This window comes from Cuculus canorus, chromosome 4 (genome assembly GCF_017976375.1).
Source record: "Cuculus canorus isolate bCucCan1 chromosome 4, bCucCan1.pri, whole genome shotgun sequence".
Classification (NCBI taxonomy): domain Eukaryota; kingdom Metazoa; phylum Chordata; class Aves; order Cuculiformes; family Cuculidae; genus Cuculus; species Cuculus canorus.
Genome location: NC_071404.1, coordinates 49,330,057 through 49,357,811, shown reverse-complemented (window position 1 = coordinate 49,357,811; position 27,755 = coordinate 49,330,057). Strand labels below are relative to the sequence as shown.

The following is a 27,755-nucleotide window of genomic DNA, read 5'->3' as shown; positions in this document are numbered from 1 at the left end:
CTTTCCTCATTTCCAGCCTGTCGTCAAAAAAAAAAAAGCCTTGTTCTTTTGGTTATTTGGTTAATAAGGTCACACCATTAATCACAAAGGAAGACACACAACTTAGTTAACACTCTAACCTTTTTTACACTCTAACTTCCAATGCACTACACAAATCATTTCTAAATCAAAAGATACAAGCTGATCTAATGAATGACAAAATAAGCTGCCAACAATCTTTACATGTGAAGTATTGCATTGATATACCTGTCCATCAAAAGCATGTTATTAAGTAAATGAAGCATTCAATTATTCTTCTACAAAACAGATACTTACACCTTTCCCCTGTAGGCACACAATGGCAGGATCTGCTCTAAATCAGCACAGCTCCTACGCACATCAAGTAGCTATGCTTATGCACGCCCACTAAAGACCAAGCCTTTATTGACAGATAAATCATCATAAGCAGAAACTAGAGCTTTCTTTGCTCTTATCATTTCACACCGAAGTTTTCTTTTTGAAGTCACAAAAAACATTACTTTTTTTTTTTTTACCTTATAAAATGGTTTGCGAATACAGTAGAGAAACTCTCAATTTTAGTTTATTTTATTTGCCTATGTTTTTAAAGACTTCTTGCCTCTGCTAAACAACATATGGGGGTATTAATGCAGCCAAAGACAGTTACCAGGAATGAAGCCTGCACAAGAGATCTTTTATGACACAGCTGAAGGTTCCTCCCAACCTTGTGCAAGAACAGAAAAAAAGCTACTCGAGAGGTGGCACAAGGAAATGAGAAAAAGACTTCATTATTACTTCAAGTCCTACAACAGAATAAAAGATGACATGGCTTTCACTGTAAGACATTAATGGGGTGCTGTCAACTTGTTTTCTATCCTGCGCTTAAGTTCAAGGTAGACACAATAAGGATACAGGTCCAATGAACATGGTTGATACACAGCTGACAACTGGAACTGTTAAAAACTATATGTTTTGAACTGCAAAGTACTATGCATTAGCCTGTCCACGCAATTCTCTCATAATAAGTACACAGGAAAAAACAACATTTCAGCCAACATTTCAGAGAAAAAGGAAGGATAGTTATTTTCACTTATTTTTGCATAAAAATAGATGACCTGTGAAAGAAGTCTTAGTGTTCAGGACGGTTCTCAATTGCATTAATTAGTCATAAGTATAAAATTCTACTCCCATGCCTTCTGAGAAGTGTAGCAACACTATTTATAGGATAAGTCAGGAACTACTTCACTTCACCAAGTGCCTGCTGGAAGACTAGCAACATTATAGGACTCTGGAATATTATTCTAAGTTTTATTTACTCACATCAATGTATACAAATACAAGGACTATAGCACCATGAAATACAAAGATAGATACTAATGATTAATAGAGCTCTACGCAAAAAAAAAAAAAAAAAAAAGTTAAATTCATAACAAAATGTTGAGTAACTGAATTTGACACTTCTTTAACATTTTTTAACAACAAACATTTCTAATTCTGCAACTTGAAGTAATTACCAAGAAAGCTGATCAAGAAATGCTAAGGCATTCACAGAGGTAAACTCATGTAATTTGAAAATGTGAGGCCCTTAAGACCCCTTTAAAGATGCTGTTCCGTATGTTAGACATATGGCACAATATAATTTTGAAGAGATGAGCAGCAAACTAAATAAGGAAACTTTTAATAACATTTTCTGATGACACTTTTAATGCACACTAATGTAAGTATACATAAAAACCCGACAAAGGTTTCAAAAGTTACCTCACACAAAAGCCTCTTCCTGCGTACCAACACCTTCCTGGGCAGGAGGCCACAACTCTCCTCGGTGAGCAGAATAACCTCCTTACCTTTCTAAACAAACTTCTTTGTGCTGATCAGCTCTACTAGTATGAGGTGTCCTTTTTCCCAATTATACTATATCAAGTAAAAAAATAATTAAACTACGCAGCATTCCATAGAAATGGATGATATTGACATAATCACTAAAAAAAATTCTTTTGAGCTTGCATGCACGCCTATCTATGCATACCGAATAAAATGGTAAAAATAAAAGCAAAGTCAACAACAGGCTAGGAATTTCACAAATCCTTATTGGTCAAAGCTGTGGAAAATGAAAGGAAGAATAAGTCTGTTCTGAAGAGAGATCCCATAAACCTTCACTGACATTTTAAGAAGAAGTGATCAATGAGTAATTGTATCCTGGTTTCACGGTGACAAAGCACAGAAACGTCTAATTGAGGCAACTTGAGCCTACTGCTCACCTGAGTTACATGGTCCCATGCAGCACTTAAATTCTGAGCTGTAATGACTTATACAGCCCTCTCCTTCCTCCCTCTTATTTTATCTACTTCAGTTTTATACTGTTACATGTCCTTGACATGAAAAATATTTTTTCACATATTAATTTTCCTAAACATTCTTATTCTTAAAAATATATTCCATTTTCTTAAAGAGACATCCCATGTATACCATAGTTACTCAGGCATTCCTGAAGATTCAGTTAAAAAGAAAATGTTGGATTCTTATCTCTATAGAACACCTTCTACGAGATCTTTGTGAGTATCCCAAAGGCCAATACCCACACGGGTTTTTTTTTTTATCCATAGAAGTGAATCATTCCGATAATCACTTACAATCTCAACCCTCAAATGAGAGTTCACCTAAATTATTTAAACTCTCTGTTGAGAACCTTTGCTTAAGAAAAATCAAATTGATACTCATCAGCCTTTTTACACTTAAAACAGACAGAAAAAAAGGGAAGACAAACACCAAAATACGCACTCCCCAAATCCACACCACAACCCAAAAGCTTCTCCGTGGGTTTCTCACATTTTCCAAAGAAGAATACTAGACAGTGTAAATAAAGTATTTCACCTGTAAGTCACCAAGTCTAGTTCAAACCCACAGTGAGGCAAAGCCCCTATTATCTGTTAGATTATTACTAACTTATGTAAAACAGGCTGAATACTGCTCCTCCTGGGCAGGCATCTATACCACCAAATCAGCATTTTTCATTAATATACACCCTTTGTACAGACTAAGTAATCTGATAGAATATTAGATAAACAAGCAGGCTGGACTTGACTCTGTCATCTTAGGCAATAAGCCTCAGTCCAAGACTCACTCATATCAATAAAGCGGTATAGGAAACGACATAAGAAAACAACTTAAGACACAATATTTGGTACTTGTGATAAACAGGTTGGGTTTTTTTAATCTATACTTATCCCCTCCCAAAGGCCTCTGAAAGGCTAAGTAGAATTAAAAATACAGTTGCAAGTAAATTTTGCACAAAAACCAAATCAATACAACCAAAGTATGCTTGCTTGAAGCAGAACTCCATTCTTATTATTTAATCTCTCTTTACTTAAATTTTTTCTGATATGTCATTTATGATTTATAAGGTGCTTTTTAAAGCAGATCTTAATATTGAACTTGTTTGCATGAAAGAATAAGCCCTGTTCTGTTAGGGCTAATATATATTAGCAAGCAATCTCTGGCAGCAAACAGGAGAGCTTCACTCTGTTTTACTTAAAAGTATATCTAATAGTTGTAATGTGCTGTACTTTTAACTCTTTACACAGGCAAAGCAGTATGAACAGGAGAATACAGGTCTGTCTCGAGTCTTCCCTTTTCTGTGCATGTTTTATTTCTTTATAAGTACCTGAATCTATCTGGAGAAGGAAACACTACAGTATCTAATAGAAAATGTGTCATTTGTGATGATAATTTCTGAGAGATGTTAATGCCTCAGTCACATATTAGCCTGGATTTCAGGTATCCCAACCGAAAAAACAAAATCTGCACTTTATCCACTAGTAAGAAAATACTATTCAGCCATATGTCCCACATGGTCTCAATTCCCTACTCTGGCCTGAATCTATATTTTACAGTTTCTTAGATAATAAGTTCCTAAATAGTTATTTTATATCTAATACCATTAGAAGACATGCTAGGAGTCTGATAACTATCTAGATTTTTGGATAACACCCACATGAGAGAAGGAACATGTTTTAAATTATCTCAGCACTCCTTAAAATACAATAATGCAAATAAAAATACAATAATGCAAATAATAATTTGATTATAATGGTATTTGATTATGATAATTATATTATCATATTATTGATAATGATAAATTATAATATGATATTGAATAAAAATATGATTTATGCTCAGATCCCAAGACCAGAAGTTTAACAGTCTGCTGGGCTACCACGCCAAGGACACAAGCAACAAACAGCTAGATCTGCTTTTTCCCCTCTTATCAGTGCTGTGGAGGCTGCATCTGAAAATAATACGCATTGTTTTGGGGGCCTTAGTATGAGAGGTGGATGCAAACTGTAGAGAGTGCAGGGCACTAAGATGGTGGAACAAATGACATACAAGGAGAGGCTAAGTCAACTAGGTCTGTTTAGTCTGGAGAAGTAAAGCTAAAGGGGAATGTATTTGCTGTCTTTCACTATTGAACGAGATGTGGATAAAAAGCCACCAGATCCTTCTCAGATCAGAGAAAAGCCAAGAACAACAGCTCATGTTGCAATGAGAGAAACGCCTAATGGACACAAGAAAATAATTTCTTTGCAGGACTGCTGAGACAGCTTGTCCAAAAAGGCTGCAGAATTTCTGTCCCTGGAAAATTTCAAGGAATTTTTAAAGACACAACCTCAGTTTTATCATTCTTTTAGGATTTTTCCTTTCTATGCAGAGAAACAGATAACTATGGAGGTGTTCAAGCCCAGGCTGGATGGGGCCTTGAGCATCCTGGTCTAGTGAGAGGTGTCCCTGCCTATGTCAGGAGGATTGGAACTAGATGATCTTCAAGGTCTCTTCCAATCCAAAGCATTCTGCATCTGTGATTCTATGATTCTGTCATTCTACGTGTATGTAACGTAGCTTCCCGATTCCCTACAACTTGCACTTGCCAGCTAACTACTGCCTTACTGGTTAAAAAACAGCACTCGCTTTATCCCCCTCCCCTACAAACTGTTTACGGGATTCTGTACAAAACCAGATTTTAGTAATATTAACATAGCTGAAAAGAGTTGAATTTTGCTGGCTAAGCAGAATGATCCCTGAATTTTAGGTTTAAAAAATCAAGAGAAACAGACATACATTACTAACTTTTATTTGACAATTGAAGATCAAATTGTGGTAGAAAAGATGTCTTAAACTACTTCATGGTAGAGAGAAGGGAGCTGAAGAACCATATCATCCAGCAGTTCTCAAATGGAGGGAGGGAAAAAAAAAACCAAATATCTTTGTCCCTTAAGAACTGAATTCCATACCCACAAATTAAACAAGATGCAACACAATAAATCCCACAAAATTCCAGAATCTGATCTAGGCTTTCTTATTCACACTGGCTAAGTGAGGACCATTTACACAGCAAGTTCTGTAGGCTTAGAAGACCTGCGTTTGCAGTGGTCTTAGGAGGCTGATCTAGTGACAATTGAAATATCCTCAGCCCACTTTATATAATCCTTCCCTTGAGAATTTTTCACCCTGCTCTTGAAAGTAATATGATAAATATGCAGTTCAGATGAACTATAAGAAGGAGTCTCCCGCTGCTTTAGATCATCTTTTAATTGCAACATGTTTTATTTTTACAGCCTATTAACCTGAACTCCTCCACAAGCATACCAACCAAGCTGAAGCAAGTTTACATGAAGATAGTTAATTTTTCTTCCATCTCATTACCATACTACCAGTATAATAGCTCCACTTGTTCTTCCCAAAACAGTAATAATATAGCAGCCTATTGTCCAAATAGCACTGTTTGGTGAAACCCTCATTTGTAAGCTGGAACAGAAATATCACACTGTGAGAAAGTCTAGTTTTATAAAGTTCAGTGTTAATAATTGCTGAATTCTGATAAACACTACAGCCTGCAAACTCTATTACTCTTCTGATAAATTATGAAAGCTCCCTTTGAGAAAAAAAGATTATAATCTGTAAGATTTATGCCTTGTGTTATTACTAGAAAACTCCAAAATATGTAAAGTATATTTCAAACATACTGAATAATTCATAAACAATAACATAGGAAAAAAACCAAAACAAACAAACCTGAAAAGATACATATTTTCACTCAATATTCTGAACTCAAAGAATACTAAAAAACAGTTTATTGCTTTCATTTCACTAGCCAAGGAGAGCAAACTATGTGAAAAAAACATTCAGAACTGAATATGCCAAACAAACCAAATGTTTCTACAATGTGTGAGATTATCTTAATTTTCTATTAACCAGTAGTTTATCTTCTTGTCCTTGCAGTTTAAGTGTAATATATGGTTAAAAATTAGATATTTTAAAATTTATTTTCTGTCAATTACTATATATTACCTCCTTATCTTCTTCTAAATCAAGATATAAAGGAGTATAAAATGCTTATTCATTTAAACTATGAAAGGAGCCAAAATATGAAAGAATACTTGCGCAATATTTAAAAAAAAAAAAAATTACCAATCAAAGTAGAAATTTGCAAGCTTCCTTTCTGCTATGACACTAGTTAGGCTTCTGTACATAGTCTTGTAACACACTTTTTATAGGTGATATCCTACATGGAACTTTTTACTCCCACTCAGCAAGAACACATTGCAGTGCTTCACTCATCTGTTTGCTTCTTGAAGGGCAATGAATCTCTTACGTAGACCATCACCTATCTAACCAAACCCACAATTTATATACAGGGAAATAAGACAGTCTTTTATGAAAGCTTTGCCTAGAATCCATTCTCTTGTTGTTATATTGAAATACTGGTGAAATGTCATCAAGAGTGAAAGATATTATAGCTGCCTATCAATCCGAATGACTCAACGTGAAAATAATAGCAGCCTCCACTCAAACTTCAGAATCAGGCACCAAGTCCAACTTCTCAAGCAATGGATAAAACATGGACAACACATTAAAAGATGTTACAATGTGTGTGCTGTCTATAGGAAGGAAGAGGGAATTTTATTTGAAAAAAAATGAAGATAGATGTAGGAAATAAAAACAGCAGAAAAAAGACTGGGAGCAGAGCATTAAAGAGCTGGATGGAAGAAAGAGGTTTGGCACTGCCACCAAAATCTACTTCTCGCTGGCAGATTTTTACTACACTCAAAAAACAAAAAAACCCAAAAGAAAAAGATTTTATTAAAATTCCTTTAAATAAATGGCAGCACTTCCTGTAGCTATCTATCCACCATCAGTATCTTTCTCTCCCATCCAAGCAAAAATAACACAGGACATCCAAGTTGTTGATTAGCTACCAAAATCCAGAAGATTAATAACACTTTATTCTATTCAATTCACTTCTCTTAAGCACGAGAAACTTTCTCACCTTGATCCCTCCACTCCATCCACTTCCTTGCCTCTAGACCAAATCAACCTAGAATAGCTGTGGGAAAAGGACATAACAGAAATACATTTCCAATTTCAGACCTAAGACTTTGCACAGATGAATTAGGTATACAGCAGTACCTTCTATGAAATTACAGCAAAAATCCACTTACATATCACAGCTGTAACACAACTTAAAATCATAAAAGACTATCTCAAAGGAAGCAGAGTACCTGAGGAAGTGTTTGAGCACCCTTTGAATCACACAATATTCCTGATGGTATAGTAGAAAAACTATCTTCAGTGAGTAACTGTTCAGACATTGAAACAGAGGGTAGATGAAACCTCTTAAATGTCTTGTACCTCACAGAACATTTTTTTCCTCACATACAAGCTGAAATTAAGTAATAAAAAATGGCAAAAAACCATACAAAGCTGGAGAGAATCTATGGAGTCAATTTCTGTGAAGCAGTATCAGTGAGACATAGCAAATACTTTAATACAGTTAATTACTTGTCATGTTATTTACTTAGAAAAGGACAGAGATTGCAGTTCAGCTTTTCAGTGTCTTGAAAAGAGTCTTCCAGTCCTTACATCAAAGCATTTTCCAATAAAAGTTTACTATTTTTCTTCCTAAAACTTCTCATTTATGACAAAAATGTCTCATTCACAGACAAAAATACTTAATGTCTTTAAATGCTGTGAGTGAAAGAAGAAAAAAAAAAATATATAAACCACAAGACACTTCCTTACAGAACTTCACTAGAACATAAACAAAAATGATATTTTGCTATTAAAATACAGATGATGATGTTCACTATACCAGTGTGCATGCACAGACTTTTCTGTGAATCATACCCAGATATGCCAAAGAAAACTGGACAAGACAGTAAATTGTAAGGGGGCGAGGGGAAGCAAGCAAAATGTTATTATTACATTAGGTCCCCAGATAACTGCACAAACATCCTCACATCTTCAAATGCAAAGATATTTCTTCAAACAGAAAATTAATTCTTGGAAGAAACAACAGTACCAGTTGGTTCATTAAACACTCTTGTGCAGAGATGAGAATTAGGCATTTATTAATCTGAAACTCATCCACATAAGATGACTATAGCAAAAACATGTCATGTGGACACTTTTAGCAACATATTGAAGATGTTAAGTCATACAAATTAAACTGACTGCTGATATTAAGAAGCAAAGTGAGCTTTCCAGCATATGTGTATTTGATTTTAAGCATCATTCATTTCCCATTTGCTCTTATAAACACACACAACGCAATAGCATGTCACTAGATTATATCAACAGCCATCATCTTCAGGGAAGCTCAGACTTTAGTAGTACTTCTAGAATTTATCCAATATCAGAAATATAGGGCTATCTCAAGAAACAATAAATTTCCATATTTTTATCCAACTTTCCTTTTACAAGCTTTTTTATTATAAAAATGTTAGCAATTCTTGAGTGTCAAGTAACTACCAAGGAGCATACTGAATAAGAGAGAACACGCATATCTGTATGTATTCATGCTTCTTTGTATCTATATAAACATATTTCTGTATATATGTATTTATACATGTGCATGCATAACTCTGTATGCATATATGAAAAACAAAGTGAATTTAAAAAATCCAGAATTTTGAGCAACAAAACTATACAAAAACCACACTGCTCTTTGTTGCTTTCATCATATCCTTTATTCCTAGCGCAACATAGATTTTTTTACTTTGCCTCAATTACTCAGCAAGCCTTGGTACAAATCCTGTTTTGCACCACAAAAACTCCCTTTCTGTATAAGGTAAGGACTGCTCCAGTGGGTCCCACAGGTGAGGCATAGCAGCTTAGCTCCACAGAGCTCTAAGGACCAGGTTAAACATCTAGTTTGGACTTGATAGAGTCATAGTACAAAGCATATATTACATTATATACTGCTACCTATGAAATCTAATGTACTGTAATCTTCCATCATTCATTGAAGGACAGATTTGGATCTCGAAAAATATGTGTCAGTTGAAAGTATGTAACATTTACAAAGCTGGTGAACTGCAATATGAAAAGACTTCCTAACCACCATATTTCCAAATGCTGCCATTTTCATCTGTCCTAAAATTCACCTGTAGTTGGCTATCTTCATTAGAGTTAAAACTGTTTAATTCAAATGGATGGGGAAAAAAAGTGAAAAAAAGGAATGGTGACTTCGAGATCTACTTTTTATCTTTCACATAAACCAAAAAGTTAATTTCTCTGAGATTTCAGAGTAGGGCCAGCTCATATTTGTCTGTTTCTACCAAGAGACTCATCAGTAAAATACTGCATGTCGCATCAAACCAGCAGCCTACAGGTGACACTGCTGTGGTGCATTATTCTTAAACAAGCATAAGCCTCAGCTCTGTGTCTCAAGACAGACTTTGGACAAATACTGTATTTTGGATTTTCTTCTTTCAGCAGTGTTATTTTTATTAGATACTCAGGACAGAATCTCAGTGAGAACATGAAGATGCTTTTCTACATCAGTGACATAATTGTTTATCTATGCCAAACACCACAATATGACAATGGTTTACAATAGGCATTTAAACTCATATGCAGAATCACCTCCACAAGTGCCAAGGAAGATTAATGATCCTATCTGAATGGCAGCATCTGACTGGCATAGGTGAGGAATCGGAGCCTAATCCCCACTATGTGTCACAGGATATTGCCACTTCCACACTCCATGTTTGTCTTGTGAAACTGATTCAGAAAGTAATAACTACAGCTTAGCTAAGCTTTTCCTAGAATACGTGCAATTAATTCTCCTGGAAAAAAGTGGAAAAAACCCTGACACTTTAATAATGTTTAAGTACATCTAATCTATTTTTTTTCCTGTTCCTAATATCTCCTAAATATGAGAAGGAAAGAGGATTTGAAAGTATTTACAACTGACTGTTCTAACGTAAATCATCCATGGGTTTGTAATATCCCTTCATAAAACAGCCAACATAAAATAACACAAATAAGAAGAATGCAGAGCAAATGGATAATGTGTAAAAATTAATCTAGAATTATTTTTTTTAAATATAAGGTCTATTATCTTTTCAAATATGAATCAATTCATTTCTTTAAAAATGCAAGGTTGATAATTTTCAAAATTTTAAAGAGGAGTGGACTTACCAAAATTCATTTTCCTAACAAAATAGTTTTAATCATACTTCATTAACCTAGTTTTCCAAATCTCATTTTTAGCCTGTCAAAACAAGTTGTGATTCAAGGACTGTACAATTCAAGGCATCTATATTGGCATAACTAGATTTTGAGGTGATTTTTATACTTAACCCGAGTGCCTTTCACAAACAGTTCATCATCAGGATTCAAGTGCATCTCGGGTTTTCCATTACACTTCAAAGCTAGATAACAAGTACTCATCTTCACAACACTTCTAAACTGCAGCAATTGGCTAATTGCCCATTCTTGAAATAAATCTACAGAAAGATCTAAGCTTGCCATCATTCTGCCCTCCAGAAACACACTATATATAGGGGGGGGGGGGGAAAAACCCTAGACAACAGTATCACAAAACAAACACCAACCTCCTCCCTCCCCAAAACATGACAAACCCAATTCTTTGTCCCTCTTCCCTCAATAATTTAACATAGGTTTTGGACAAGAAGGTAGAACTTGTTTACATTTTGCAAAGATAAAACAAAAAAATAAGAGTAGTTATGTTTTACTGAGCTGATTCTAGAATGCCTACTCTAAAGCATTAATTTCTACAGTTTGTAGTAAAGCTCACTTAGCTAGCACTGTAGCTAGCTACTCCACAAATGTAAAAATCCACTATTTGATGAAGAGTCACCTCCACAGCAAAGAAATACCTCCAACAGCTGGAATATAAGGGGGATTCATTTTCTGACCTAAGTCTGCCTCCAGTTCTACTCACAATCCACCCAAACTGCCTCACTGCATTTTTCATTTCAATGGGTGACTCAAGTTACACAGGGACATCTAGGTGGAAAGGATAATGTTGTTAATGCTCATTTTTTCAGTGTTAATGCTGCTGGACCAATGACAACAGTAGAATACATGTTACTGTAGGCAGCACTCACTATTTTTACCACTACACCATAAAAATATTTTCCACTTAAAGTTGCCCTAAGTATTCACGCTATAGAGGAAAAAGATTGATTTGTTAAAGGTACACATAGATGCAGTTTCAGGGTAGAGCTTGGTAGGAGACAGATAAGGTTTCAAACATCTTTCTGTGTCAAATGAAAACTAAGACATTTTTATTTTATTTTAATTTATTTTAGAAGGAAAAAAAAAGAGAACAAGAGCAAGGAAATGACTCCTTTTACCAAACCCTGCAGAATGGACTCGCTTTGTTTCTTTGATTTTCTGGATAAGAGGATATTTTCACAAATGAGTACAGCACTGAAACAAAGCGATGCTTTGGACCCAAATTTGAAGTTCCTGCTCAGGTTCACCATTATCCAAAGTTGGTTTTTTTTTCAGCTGCTTCCAAAGCAGTTTTGGATGCCTGACATTTTGGAAGCCAAAATCTCCTCCAATTCAGGAAGCATGTTATTATCAAGAGATGAGAGAGTAGAGGAATTAATTCCACTGCTCTGTCTACCTATACTTACTCCTCCAAAGACTACAGGCACACTTTTGGTGACCAAAGGAAGCAAACATAAACCAGCATTAAAAAGAGAACAAACCAAAAAAATTGACAAGGGTCTACTTTTCTAAGTTCTTCTTTGTTTGCTTACAGATAGGGGAGGATTGCTTGTATTTTGTCTTTTGTACCTAGGTGTTATAGCAGAACAACTAAACCTTCATTTTCTTTCCTCAAAGATTTGTCTTTTTCTCCCTTCAGGAGCTAGATGGCAATTAGGAGAGAGAATAGCTATTGATGCTGTAAGCTGGTAAAGCTGCAGAGCAAGTCAGTTAGCACTTCACTGACATTTTCCACCCTCAGCTTTCTTCAGGGTTTCCTCAAGTGTAGCAGAAATACTTTAAAAAGAGTTTGTAAAGTAAAAAATCAAGAGGAAGACTACTAAAAAAGCTAGAAAAAACTAAGGAAAAGAAAGAAATGAAAGCTCCTGGAGAGTAAAAGTTTATCTGAACTTCACTATGTTAGTTGCAGAGTTCAGCAGATAAGCTAATTAACCAAAGGTTTTAAATCTACATACAAGTATACAACTAAATGGAAAATCACAACGGAAGTACAGATTTTCATATATGTATCTCAAAACGTACAATATTGACTCCCACTCAAATTGACTTTTATGTTAAAGTGCTATGTCAATTAACAACATGATGTCAACACTTCAAGACAGGCAGGGTGCATTTACAACTATTATATTTCCATTATTCAGAATAGCAATATTCTTAACATAAGTTGTCCTAGGACACAACAATAAAAATGGTAGTTATCCATCAAGTGCTAAGTCCACAATATATTGTAGCTAAGTGAAAAGGTATGCAATTTCAACAGGCAAAATCACTTTTCCACTTATATTTTATAAAGTGTCAACTCCTTAATATTTACAGTCTGTATTACAAACATACAAATAACTGTAGGATTTGCAGAATATCAAAGTACGTTTTGCATCAATTTTTGGTAGATTTTATATAAGTGAAGAAACCATCAGCATTTTCAAGCAACCACTTCAAATTTACTTCATTTTTAACAGCTCTAACAAGACAGCTTACTTGGCTTGGGCACCCATTACACTTTTTTATTTTATTTTGTTAAGTTTCATAACCTTAAGTCCAGCTTCTGGCATGTCCACCTCCATACATGACTTTAGTTCAAGAGGATTAAATAAGATATACTGAGTCCTTTCAAAATTCAATTTCAAATGACTAATAATGGTCTCAAGGCTCCCATCCGTATTCCCTTTCACAAGTCATAGAGTATCAAAACTGAAGCCAGTTAATCATAGATTAAATCCATGATGCTTTCACTCACATGGAAATCCTTATTTCATAGATTCATGTACTTTTCTGTCTTTTATGAGGTACAAGAGCTAAATTCCCTATGGGATTTCTTTCTGCAACTGACATACATACACAAACTTTGACAATAGTCGACAGCAAATGAGCTACAGCTCACGGGATCAATACAGGGTAATTTTACACTGACAAAATTGTCAGCCAGTTAAATAGCATATGTTCTGAACTAGTCTGATATAAAATTAATGCTCCAGGACTGTGCAAAAGTTTGATGTTCCCTGTGTTCCATTTTGTCATTTAATTTTAGATAATAATTACATAATACATCACTTCTTAATGTAGCCAAATATGAAACAAAGAATATTGATGACCTGTATTTATTTTGCAGACGTTAATATAGCAAAGAAATCTTTCATACTTGAGTAGCATTACATTTTTCCCATGCAAGTTGAAACATAGCTATTAGTGCTGTTACAAAAGCACACTGATGTTACCAGTTGGTATATAAAAGATGCAGTAATGTATGGACCTGAATTCACTCCTCTGCCCAAGTACTGAGCTAGCCACAAGCTCGCCTCTCAAAGGTGGCTTACATAAAATCACAGGTGAATGCAGACCTACAAACTCCATGGAAGCAATGCACGTGCTGAACATCTTGCTGAAAGCAGTAACCCCACATGCCTTCTCCACAGAGTCTTAAGTTCTCTGTTTGTGAGAGAGGGGGCCAAAAAATCACTCTCTTTTCATTAGGAAAGGCTTTAACCATGTTCTTTCAAAAAAAAATATTAAAATTATGTTAGTACGATCTTAATAGCACAATAAAAAGCATTGTCATGTGTTTGGGTCTTCTTAATTGTCATATTGCATGTTATACTTAGTCACTTGCGAGTATTCTGTCTATCCTTAAAATGGTAGTACTCAACCATAAGTAGCTCATGTGCTATGGAAAGGTTAAGCAACTATAAGAACATATATTATTTCATTTAAATTAAACATCTATTTAAGAGAAAAAAAGTATTTTATTTTCTACTAAACTACAGTGTAGATGTGAAAAGTGGCTCATGAGAGAAGTATTCACAATCCATCAGGACATGTGCATTGCCCTTCAAGATTTCTGGCATATGCATACAGTTCTGTGCTACTTCTCTGCCTCTTTGGTACTGCAAGACAACTGTCAACACAATCTTTTAAAAGAAACTTCTATTAGCAGTGCATCTAGATTGTAGCCACTTCAGAGGCTGACAAGTCCCTAGAAAAGCACAAGTCAGTGTTACCAGTGTTTATCTGAATGATTAACATAGCCTTGGGCTAGCTATTTCTTGGCGGGTGTGAAATTGCATTTCTATACTTTCTAGTCTCAACAAGTGACATTATCAGGGAAATGAACTTAAAAAAATATTGTTTCTTCTGCCTACCAGCTCCTCGCGAAGTTGGGCTATGAGTTCATCTCTCTCCTTCAGCTGCAGCTTCAGCACTGAGCATTCATCTTTTACTCCATCCTACAAAAACATCAAAAGAGATGTTACAATAGGCTTAACGCTTTTACTTTGTTCTTGACAAGAAAAGGCTGTTTCACATAGTGTGAGATAATTACATTCAAGTAATGATACTCAATTCTTCTTTGTCACGTGTGGTATTTTCAGTAACACATTCCAAGTTGCTGCATAAACAAATTAAGGCATCCAAAGACATTACACAGAAATGTGAATAGCCCCCTGCACAGAAGTCCATCTCATTGTTTTCTGAATCTTTTAAGCCTTTTTACTGGGATCCTATGAGGTCATTCCTTTTCAGTTAAGGAACAGCTATGAAATGCTATAATTTAACTCATACAAAACAACATTAGAGAAATATCAATTTAGAAGCCTTATTGTAGAGCTCTTGATCTTGGAGAGGATGAAAAAGAAAGCACAGCAGACATTCACAGGAAAAGTAAAGCACTCCTCCCATACACACATCTGCTGTCTCACATCAGCCAAAACAGTAGCAATTCTGGTATTAACAGCATGAAAGAAATAAAATAGTTACCACTTAGAGATATAACCATAGACTATAACTCAGTTTGGCTTGCATGGAAATGAACACAATGGCTAAGGCTGTAGCCAAACCTAAGTGTATGAGGCTGTCAGCAAGTTGTCTCCAGGCAATTTTATGAGTTTGTGTAAGTCTAAACACCTTGTTTGGAGAACAAATGTCAATCACATATTTTTGTCTTGTTCTGATAAACATCCAAGAGGAGAAACAAAATAACTCAATTGTTGGAATATAAAACTCTAACAAACTGGGTATTCAGCTTCCTGAGCCAGAATACAGGGAGGAGGGAGCAGAACAAAGCCCCAGTGATCCAAAAGCAAATGGTTTGATATGTTCAGCCAATTAGACATACACTAGTCTATGGGGTCGGATGGGATCCAGCCAGAGGCATTAGGGGAGCTGGCAGAGGGGCTCATCAAACCCCTTTCCATCACCTACCAGCAGACCTGGCTGACTGGGGAAGTTCCACATGACTGGAGGCTGGCAAATGTTACACCCCTTCACAAGAAGGGTGAGAGGGAGGATCCAGGGAACTACAGGCCTGTCAGTTTGACCTTGGTGCCAGGGCAGATCATGGAACAGGTCATGCTGAGGGCAATCACACAGCACACACAGGACAACCAGGTGATCAGGCCCAGTTAGCATGGGTTTATAAAAGACAGTCCTGCCCGACTAACCTGATCACCTATGACAAGGAGACCCGCTTAATGGATGAGGGAAAGGCTGTGGATATAAGGTACCTGGACTCCAGTAAAGCCTTTGACACCATTTCTCACAGTATTGTGCTCAAAAAACAGTCTGCCACTTGCCTGGACAAGGCACACCCTCTGCTAGGTAAAAAACTGACTGGATGCCTGGGACCTGAGAGCCATGCTGAGTGCAGTTAAATCCAGCTGGTGGCCGGTCACAAGTGGTGTTCCCCAGGGCTCAGTGTCCGGCCAGCATTGTTCAGTATCTTTATCAATGATCTGGATGAAGGGATTGAATGCACCCTTAGGAAAGCTGTCTGGCAAAGAAGAATGGGGGGGGGGGGTTGGTTTACAGCCAACTGAACATGAGCCAGCAGTGTGTCCAGGTGCCCAAGAAGGCCAATAGCATCTTGGCTTGTATCAGAAACGGTGTGGCCAGCAGGACCAGAAAAGTGACTGTGCCCCTGCACTCGGCACTGGTGAGGTCACACCTCAAATACTGTGTTCAGTTTTGGGTTCCTTACTACAAGACAGACATTGAGGTGCTGGAATATGTCCAGAGAAGAGCAACGAAGCTGGTAAAAGGTCTGGAAAACAAGTCTTATGAGGAGCAGCTGAGGGAACTTAGGGTATTTAGCCTGAAGAAAAAGAGGCTGAGGGAAGACCTTACCACAATTGCACCAGGGGAGGTTCAGATTAGACATCAGGAAAAATTTCTTTACTGAAAGGGTTATCAGACAGTGGAACAGGCTGCCCAGGAAGGAGATTGTATCATCATCCTTGGAGGTATTTAAAAGACAGGTAGATTAAATGCTCAGAGATATGGTTTAGTAGTGGACGGGTATGGTTGGACTCAATGATCTCAAAGGTCTTTTCCAACTAAATGATTCTATGATACTAACCAGCTAACTGGTTGGTTGTACAACTACAAGTGAAGCACTATATTTTTAAATCCTTCCACTACAGAGACCTATTTACTATGTTTAAGAAATGTACCAGTTTAGAGTATCATTATTTTCACCAAAAAAAACAAGCCACTCAACAAGAAAACTTTGAGAATATAGTGATATTTGCACGCTTCTGTCCTTTGTTTAAAAATCAGAAAAATTAGACTCCTAGCCAACAGACAGCAAACATAAAATGTAGAATGTAGTTAGGTCATGAAGAGCTCAAGGGTTCAAAAGCATATAATCATTGTGATGAACTCCATCAGTACTAATGTGTTTGTAGCTTCAAATGAACACACAAGTATGAGACAAAAGGTAAAGAATGTGAAAGTCCATTTTTCTCAGTTCAATGTTCAGTTAATATAACTATTTTTCAAAGTAATTATATTGCTGCTCATCCACTAAGCACTGGAAGAAGAAACAACATATTTGCAAATAAAACCCGAAATATTTACAACTACAATACAAAGAGACACCCCATTTCTGGCAAACAGATAACAAACCTGCTACATGCTACTTACGTGCTATGTACAGAACTCATGTAATGTTCAAATTTAGAAAAAAATGCCAGGAATTGCATTATCTCCTTTAGCCAAAAACTCACAGGAATTTTTCTTTGCTATACGGTTTAGCAACATTTCAATTTTACCATCTCCTAATACATAGCTGTTTAGGAAAGTTGGCTGAAAATAAAATAGCAATACATCCCAGAACACAGCACTCAGCACATGATGTGTTATTAGTACATATTTAACATTTTACTAAGCAAAAATATTTGCTAATAAAAATATAAAATATTAAGAACCTCACTAATATTTTAATCAATTAGAGATTTTTTTTTTTATTTAAAGAACAGCTTTAAAAGTGATGCAGCACATCTCAATTTTTAGTTACATTATTCTGAGTCCTTTTTGTCAGCATGGTTTCACATTTTTCGTGTGCCCTGATTTTCCTCTTTTTAACTAAAACGTATGTTAGCTGAATACACAGTGGAAGAAGGTCCAACAACCAAGACTATTACAAAAATAGCTTTTGGAAAGCATGCAGAAGAAAATACAGCAATAAGACATGTACTAGCGTATGGTAACTGAACCAAAAAAAGATTTTTGAGATGAGCTTTGGCACTAGATAGTGCCAAAGAGGCAATGCAGGCCTCCCTTAGACAAGCAAGAGATTGAGAAAGATTGACTCACAGAGCTTTCAAAGACTTAAAAATCACAGTGCATCTCTTCTGATAAAAAGCACGCATGCACCCAGCTGGATCTTCCTCATCCACATAAAGAAACGGCTGCTCTTGCGCAGCACAGTCCTTTAGGGACTTAACTTCAATATTCCATGCAACAATTTCCTCATACAATATAGATGACAACTCTCATTACCATTTGGAGAAAAATACCTAAAGCCAAGGTAATTTTCCCCTTGTCTTGGCACATATTGGTGAAACTCAATTAACACTTGCCAGAAGGAATTGTTCTTGTAAATTACACTCTGCATTTTCAGCTCTTATGTAGACCTGTAGCTTAGTAAAAGCTAACAGTTAGGTAAACTTAACTGCAGAACCCAAGGGTTACAACCATCACCATCAAAAGGAAGACTTCACCTGCACTGAAACATCTTCTCAAGGACTGACCTCAGACAATCTTCCCTGCTATATCAATGTGTAAGCAGGAGTCATCCAGAAATGTCTAGTAAAAGGGAAATGCTAACAATTCTCAAATTTTTATAGTATTGTTTAGTAAAAGAAGTAGTAGTAAACAGTCTATATTCCATCCACTCTGCCCATTGCCAAAACAGAGAATACAGTTGTTCCAGTGGAAAGCTAAGGAAGGAGAGAAGGCTCCAAAAATTACACTATTGTGCAAGAGCCAAAATATTTCACTGAAGGTTTGTATGGCAGATACCAAAGAAGTAACATTGAAAGGTGTGGGGGCAGGCAAAGCTGCTGGAATGATACTTTATATATTAATACAGAAGAAAAATAGCAATGGTTTCACAGTCAACTGTGAAACTGTAATACAGTGCAAGGTTGCTATGGAAAGACCAAGAAATCTGTTAAGAAAATATTCTCAAGGTGACCGAGGAAGAGGAAAGACAATCCAATAGGAGTTTATATTAAAAAAAAAAATGCTACCTGAAAACCAGAATTCCCTTCTATGGAATTGTCACAACAGCAAACGTTAAAAAGAGGCATGGACTTGAAAGATGGCTTGCTTTTAGCAGTGCATGCTATCAATGTATTCTGAGTTAACACAGTCATTACAAAGCTGGAAGAAACATTCTCCCCATAAATTAGAGCTTTTTAATATACTTTGAATACTCTGGGACTGAATGATTCAGGCTCTTCACTACTCCCATACGTGACCTGTGTATTCTTGTGTTTAGAAAATAAGCTTATGTACAAAGTGGTTATATTGTATGTCAAATATTTCTCGTGTTTCTGCAGCCCTTATGATATTTATAGAACATGAGAGAATAACAAGTTAGCATATAAGTATAGCTGAATTCAAGTACCAGAGTCAATTAAGTGACCGAGGATTTAAAATTCTGCTAGGTAACATTTATCATTTCTAGTCAGGAAATTAATATCCTTGGACACTCTGGTTCCTTATCATTCTGCACAATGAATTTACAGCTGTATATTTTATCAAGGCTATCAGGTCAATGAGAACATAGATGCTATGAAAATATTAGTCAACTCTCCAAATAATTGAATCATATGCTCTATGTACGTGTTCACAAACTACAGGTATACGTTATAACTTTGAAGTAATTTTGTTGAGTTTAATCAATTATACACAGTACGTATTACATGTAGTATTACATACTGTAACTATATCCACTTTCTTCTGAATATCGTTCATGAACTCATTATGAAAAAAGTGATAAGAAGTCTGTTCTCCATTGCAGGGAGCAGATTCATAACAGGCTTCTTTAAGACTCTGCAAGAACTTGATAAAAAGAGACATCAGTTAATAGCTCAGTCTTAGAGAGACCCATTAGATACAACATGCTCTGTAAGTAAAATGCTTCTTCTTCAAACTACTTTTGCTTCTTAAATGGAGGTAATCAAAAAGGTTTGTAGTCTAAATTCCAGGTGTACTTCATAAAAATGCAAAAGCAGCTGTGTGCAAAATGTCCATTGAATTTTCCTTGCTTATACTCTCCCATACTGTAAAAAAAAATCCAGTATTTAGCTGCATATTCAATATGGATCTGCTGTTATTATTGTAGATCTTTATAGTTAGAATGTTCTTCAAATTATCGCCCTTTCACTTATTTTCAGTTGTAGTCTATGACAGTGATTGCTATGTCTCAGTACTAATATTTTCCTATTTTAGTTTAATTCTGTCCATCTGGGAAAACGCTAAACATAATGGCAAACCTGTTTCTCATCAGATCAGGTCATAAGATGACAAATTGTACTGCCTCTGTGAAGACAGCTGCAGCAGGTTATGCATTAAATGTCAAAAAACAATCACTTCCATTTTGAAAACTTACCTTATACCCCTTCATACTTTGGAACAAATAGACATATTGTGCTGACTGTAATCAAAGCACTATAAACAGAACTAAAAGTATTACAGATGATAAGATGACCACAATTTTACTTTGATACTAAACGGAATATGCTGCCAAAAAAATGCCATAAAATTAGAATATTATAAAACTCATTTGATACATGTGCTGCGTTTCTGATGCTAAGCAGATTGTTTACCAACTTAGGGTAACACAAAAGGCAGGAATTGCTTATGATGCAGTTTCTTTAAAAGTATCATCCTGGAAAAATCCAAAGTAAGACATTTAAAACTGAATATCAGGTTCAGAAAGCTACAGAAATGCCATAATAGTTGAAGCTTCCTTTAAGTTATACAGCAGATTCATACAGCAAAATGAATAAATTTCTGGACAACTACTTAGAACATTCAGAGAAAACACATTCTATTTTGACACGTACAGGATTTTTACGCCAGCAGCGTAGGAGTCTAGACTATGTACAGGGTTATGGATCTATTTTATGGTTCACTTTTTACCACTTGGCATGTGAAAAGCACCAAGCACTTTTCTGGATTTTACTTGAAATCTGTAGACAAGCACCATTATCTATATCTAAACTGAGACCCCACTTTTGTTAACACCTATCACATTGACATACACATTTTTATTAAAAGGAAAGCATCTATATGTTTGAGATCATTCATGTGAGTAAACTTCTGGATACTACGGACTGTTTTGAGAAATGTTTTTTTTTTTTTTTTTTTTTTAAGACCTTGAAATATTTAATGGCAGTGTTTATGATCTTCACACGAGACAGAAAATCCAAGACTACATTGTTTGTTTTGGGTGGCAAATAAAGTCACTGGTGCTGCTCTGAAAAATGGTCGCCTGATGTATTTACATCAGGATACCATACGTACACGGTATGACTTTCCAGTGTTTTATTTTCCTTTTCTGTGTTCACTCTAGCTCTACATATTGTAGCAATTTATATCTGTCACATCAATTCCTTTCAATCACACCAAGAGAGGAATGAATTGGCTGGCTGCAATTCTTCACATGTGCAAAGCACACTGATATTCCCCCTGTCTCATCTGTTGTTTTGATGCTTTGCCAGGCCAGTTAGTCTTGGCTGGAGTCCTGACAATGCTCCCAAAGAGCAGTTGCTGACTGTAGGCAATGGTCACACTTAACTTGCCTGCTTCTCATGTCACACGGCTGTGCCAGCTGTTGCTCAAGCCCAACACGAGGGTGAGGGCAAGTCCACACTTCAGAAATTCCCATTAGATTATAACATGGCAACACAAAGACATCTCCCAAGCCCACTTCAACGCAACAGAAACAGTTTCACTACAGGGTATCTTTCCAGCAGGGAAAAAAAAGAAATAAATAAAACCCTTAATCAGCTTTGGAAGTTATGGTTATATCAGAAACAGCTGGCATTGCATACACCTTCTTCCAATGCAACTACAGTTTCCAAATTATGTACCTAAACGAACAAGTCTGTATTTTATTTCTTGATCATTGAATCGAATGCCATTTGGGGACCACAGGATCTAATCTTATATTGATAAATAATTTAATAAAAATAATTTAATAAAAAATATTATATAATGATAAATTAATGATAATTTTGTGGAAGGTGTCCCTGCCCATGGCAGGTGGGGGTGTGTGTGTGTGTGTGTGTGTAACTAGATGATCTTTAAGGCCCCTTCCAACCCAAATCATTCTATGATCCCATGAAATAAGTGTGATTAAGGCCTTATGGAATTCTATACTATGTTCTGACTAGGTTTAATTACATGGAATATGCCGATAAATACTTTACTGGAAAAATTTAGAGCAGCGTAAAGAATCATAGAATGGGTTGGGTTGGAAGGGACCTTATAGATCATCTACTTCCTACCCTCCTGCCATGGGCAGCGACACCTCCCATCAGACCAGGCTGCCCAAGGCCCCATCCAACCTGGCCTTGAACACCTCCAGGAATGGGGCATTCACAACTTCCCTGGGCAACCTGTGTCTATGTCTCACCACCCTCGTCATGAAGAGTTTCCCCCTAACGTCTAGTCTAAATCTTTCCCATTCCGATTTAAAGCAATTCTTCCTCATCGTATTGACTCCATGTACTTGTAAAAAGTCCCTCCCCAGCTTTCTTGTAGTCACCTTCAGGTACTGGAAGGCTGCTATAAGGTCTCCTCAGAGCCTTCTCTTCTCTACGCTGAAGAGCTCCAACTCTCTCAGGCTGTCCTCATATGGGAGGTGCTCCAGTCCTCTAATCACCTCTACAGCCCTTGTCTGGACCCATTCCAACAGTTCCATATCCTTCTTATGTTGAGGATTCCAGAACTGGACACAATACTCCAGGTGAGGCCTTACAAGAGCAGAGTAGAGGGGGCAATCACCACCCTCGCCCTGCTGGCCACGTTTCTTTTGATGCAGCCCAGGATACGGTCGGCCTTCTGGACTGCGAGCGCACATCACTGGCTCACGTCAAGGTTCTCATCAATCAACAACCCGAAGTCCTTCTCTGCAGGGCTACCTTCAATCACATCATCCCTCATCCTGTACTGAAATCAGAGATTACCCTGATCCAGGTGTAGGATCTTGCACTTGGACTTGTTCAACCTCATGAAGTTCTCACAGGCCCACTTCTCTGGGCTGTCCAAGTCCCCCTGGATGACAGCCCATCCTTCAGGTGTGGCAACTGCACCACTCAGCTTGGTGTCATCTGCAAACTTGCTGAGGGTGCACTCGATCTCACTGTCTATATCATCAATGAAAATATTAAATAGCACTGGTTCCATGGAGGGACACCACTTGTCATCTATCTCCACTTGGACTTCAAGCCACTGACCACTACTCTCTGAACGTGATTATCCAACCAGTTCCTTATCTGCCTAACAGTCCACCCATTAAATCCATCGCTCTCCAATTTAGAGAGAAGGATGTTGTGGTGGACTGTGTCAAAGGCGTTACAGAAGTCCAGACAGATTATATGCATTGCTTTTCCCACAACCACTGATCTGGTTACCCCATCATAGAAAAACGTTAGGGTGGTTAGACAGGACTTGCCCTGGGTGAAGCCATACCAGCTTTCTTGAATCACCTCCCTGTCCTCCACATGCTCTAGCATAGCTTCTAGGACGACCTCTTCGAATGCTAAAATTCAATTGATATTTTGCAATGAAGTAAACATCCAAAAGGACTCTGCAGACTATTCTACTTTAACCTCAGACATTTATGAATAAGGAGTTAAATAAACATTTTCTTCATAGGAATCCAATTGTCAATTAACTGTGAAATAAAGATTGAGCAAATTAATGATTTTTCTTTTCTTCAGCTGAATTTTTACTCTCTTCAGCAGCAATAATAATAAAAAAAAAATATGGACTTCAAAGGAGTGATCGATAAACTGCAAAACATAAAACAATGATCATACCAGATGAACCCCAAGATGCATCTAACCTGCAGAAATTGTGAACAGCAGCCAGGAGTAGAAACACATTGCAAATGTGCAATTGTAATTTTCCTCAAATAACCACTTCATTTATTCTCTCTTTATGGCTCTTCCTAAGCCTGAATTCATACACTCTGTACCATGCCTCCTTGGTGATATAGCTAAATAAGGTATGCATTCATGAATAAAAATAACCAACAAGCCAAACACACCAAAAAACATCCTCTCAAACTTTCCTTTTGTTTCAAACATACTTTCAAACAAAGTCATTGTTCCTGTCCTAAGAAAGACAGGAGTATTTCCTATTCATATTCCCCATATCTTCCAGAGTTTTACATGTCTGCATGCTTACTACACAACTCCTGCCATGTTTAAAGCTTACGTATTATCCTCTATAAAACCTCCTTTTTTAAATAAACCACTCTTATCTCTGAGCAAAACTGTGATCCACCTTAACAAGTTGCACTATATCATTCATTTGTATTGGGTAATCAGGATTCCATGCAGCACTTCAGAAGCAGCTTAGCTATCCATTCATACAACTGCCCTATGATATTTTGGGTTGCGTTCAATTTTAAAGTACTTATTCAAAATAATGCTTAAGGTCTCAGCTTTATAGGAAAAGCCCATGTCTTCCACATTTTTCTGAAGAAGGGAAAAAAAAATTCATCAGAAACCCTTCTGTAAAAGTAAAACCATAGTCACAAACTGCAGAATAAACAGACTTTGGGAACAATGTCCCTGTACCTAATATATCAAGAACGCTGGAAGAACTAATAAGAATAACTAATCAGCTGTACGTACTTTTCTGATTTTGTAAGTACTCAGCTGGTGCTTTCAGGGAACAATCCGAAAATTCTGAAATCTCTCCTTGTTTAGAAAAACAGGTTTGTTCCTCCCCATACATATTCCTTTGTGTCTGCTGATACTGAATCTCAGCTGTCTTTCATCTTTAAATCATTTGGTATGGTGAGATCTTTCTGCAACATTTAATATTTCAGTTTAGTTCTGATTATTCTGGATTATCCTGAAAGTATAATTCTTCTTTTAACAAATGACTACTTGCTTACATCTTTAGTACTGTACACCTAGTACGCCATTAATCCAAGAGAAGACTTCCCACTCACCTTCTTATTTTTTTAAAAGCCTTTGATGAAGGACTTTGTTGAAATTTTTTTGGAAATTGAGTTAACCACACAAAACAGATCATCCTTACTTGCATGCTGATGACAATGCCAGCAGACTTCTGAGGTATGATTAAAATCCCAGAGAGTCAAGACTGCTCTTCCTCATTTATTATATTAATGTATGGGCCAACTAAATCTATTTCCCTGAACAGTTTCTACTAATTTACCTGGCAAGAAAGACAGATTAAAATAACTTTTACCAAAGCACAAATAACAAAGTAAACGGAAAAACAAAACTCCACACCCCAGCATCTAATTTCTATCTGTCATTTTGCTTAGAGGAAGAGTCACATCAAAGAACATCCATAAAAATCGATAACGTTGTATAGACATAACTTCACTCACAATTGAAATGCAATCCCTTTTTTTGCTAGTATGTCACTGTTTCTCTCTGCCAAGCGGCATTACAAAGCCATTTACACCAAGAAGTAAAGTAAAAATATCTGCCAACTGCAGCATTTTTGTAAAAGATTCATTACCGTCAAGGCAGTAAATGTATTTCTTCAAATTCAGAGAATAATGCCCTCCACAATACCTCATTTCTCTAATTGTAAAGTGACTGAGCCCAAATCAGATCCTGGATTCCCTGGGAGGAGATCTATAGCAAAGCTCCTTCTGGCGCCAACACAGCACAGGCCACCAAGTTGAAGTCTCTTGAGGCTACTATAGTCTTCTATCATCTTCAAAATATAACAGCATTTCTGTTATTTTATCTTGAATTCAACATTGATGCTTTAAAATTGTTTCTCTCTTGTTTCTTGAAATCAGAAGAAAATTTAGAAAGAAGGCATGGAAAGCCTTAAAAAAAAAAAAAAGTTACTTCAGCTTTTCCAGTTGCAAAGACAAAACCTGATAAAAACCTCTTGTGCACAACAACCAAAAGAAAATGTATTTTCATATTTTCCAGTTACTATTTTTAAAGCAAAATTGATATTGTTGTTAGGATGCTAATAAAAGTATTTCTAGATTGACCAGGATGATTCAGGGATGAAACTAATGGAGAAGTGTTTTCATCTTCCAGAAACATAGGAAGTGACAGAAGTAATCTTATCAAACACACTCAAGAGGATAAGAAAGGGGAAGTGCTCCAGCCAGCTCTGGTTGTGGTTATAATAATGAAATAAGACTTAATTCCAGGCAAGCTTTTAGGATCAAAAATACAAATGTTTGCATGTATGGCTAATGCATGCAAATAACAAATATTCACAGAATTAACAGTGATGCACAAGTTACCATTGAATAATATTTAGTGTAGGTCTGGAGTGGAAGTGAGAACACAGAAACTTATGGTGGCAGGGAGCACCTGGTTCTCTGCCAGGTATTTAAGAAACTGATTAAATAGAGATAAATACTACAGATTCTTCATATTCAGAATAATATTCATAAAATTATTCAAAATAATATTAATTCACTCATATTCAGATAAAATGAGTGTACAGAAGTACCATATACTGCATTTATTTTTATATCATTAAGGAGTGATGTGGAGAATATTTTCTCTCTTAAGCTATATCTAATGCTTGTAAATTGCTACTGCTTATAGGCTATTAAATGTATTATTGTACCAATCAACTTACTATATAGTATTACTGATCAATTAAATAAAATATGACTGAACAGCAAAATGGTGCACAGCAGGTTGGCATATTAGTAATTAAATTTTGATATTTCAGAACATCTTGCTACACTTTCTGTAAAACTTGCAGATATAAAACAACAATTGATTCCGGCCTTAACCACCCTTGCTAAATACAGTTGGGTGTGTTTTCCTAGATGAAGTATTTTGCAAATTATTGACATACCCTCTCCCACCTACAGCCATTTAGTACACAGAGATCTCAGATGTCCATTTCTTCTATCACGGTTTTATCCCTTCTTACCAGGCTGGCAAGAATAGATTCTGAATTACAGTGAACATACTTCACATTGACTTTATACACCTGTACTCAATCACTAGGCTTCCCACTTAGATAAGTAAAAGAGGAAATTTCACAGTAATGAAAGGATGCCATTTTCAACATATATCTTGCCAAAAGGATGACTGGCTGTGTTTAATTTTTATTGTAGCTACTCAGGCTAGTAAATATTTTGATGGTTTCAATGAAATATTTTGGTTTTATTTTCCTCTTTGAGTGGTTACAACTCCATCAGCTTCTTATATTCTCTAACTGGGAATCCTGAGTTTTGCGTGTCAATGTTCAAGCTAGATAGTAATAAAAAAATAATTTAAGAAAGACTTGACTTAACTTTAAGAAGACTTAACTAGACTATACATTCAGTGTGACTCCCTCACAAAGTGCATACCCAATTCTTTACTGCCCTTAAATGAAAATGCACTTTTTATTTGAGAGTAAGCCTTTGTTCAATCAATGTGACATTTTGCCAGCAGGTTTTACACAGTTATATCAGTCTTTAAAATACCACCAACTTTGCATACATATATAAAATCTAATTTCTGGACTGACATTATGATCATTGCAAAAGAAAAGACAACTTTATCTTAATGAGTTTTTAAGCAAAAATAAAATAGAAATGGCTTTGTCAGATAATTGTGACAAACAAAGTTCAGCTAACAGAAGATACTTATACTGCCACAGGACAATTACAAAGATACAACAAAATTTATGTATCTTAAGAGGACACAGTACCAACTATAAATACCAAACTAGTTTGGCCAGTACAGAGA

At 36.3% G+C, this 27,755-nt stretch overlaps 1 protein-coding gene across 9 annotated transcripts in view; it reads right to left on the bottom strand.

Annotated features, from left to right (window-relative positions):
* Positions 1-27,755, bottom strand: part of CCSER1 (coiled-coil serine rich protein 1) — a 695,806-nt gene that overhangs the window by 292,340 nt on the left and 375,711 nt on the right. For all 9 annotated transcript variants that reach the window (XM_054065343.1, XM_054065342.1, XM_054065341.1 and 6 more), the window contains one exon: positions 14,673-14,756. In XM_054065343.1, the coding sequence (XP_053921318.1) occupies positions 14,673-14,756 (84 nt within the window). The remainder of the gene's footprint in view (positions 1-14,672; positions 14,757-27,755) is intronic.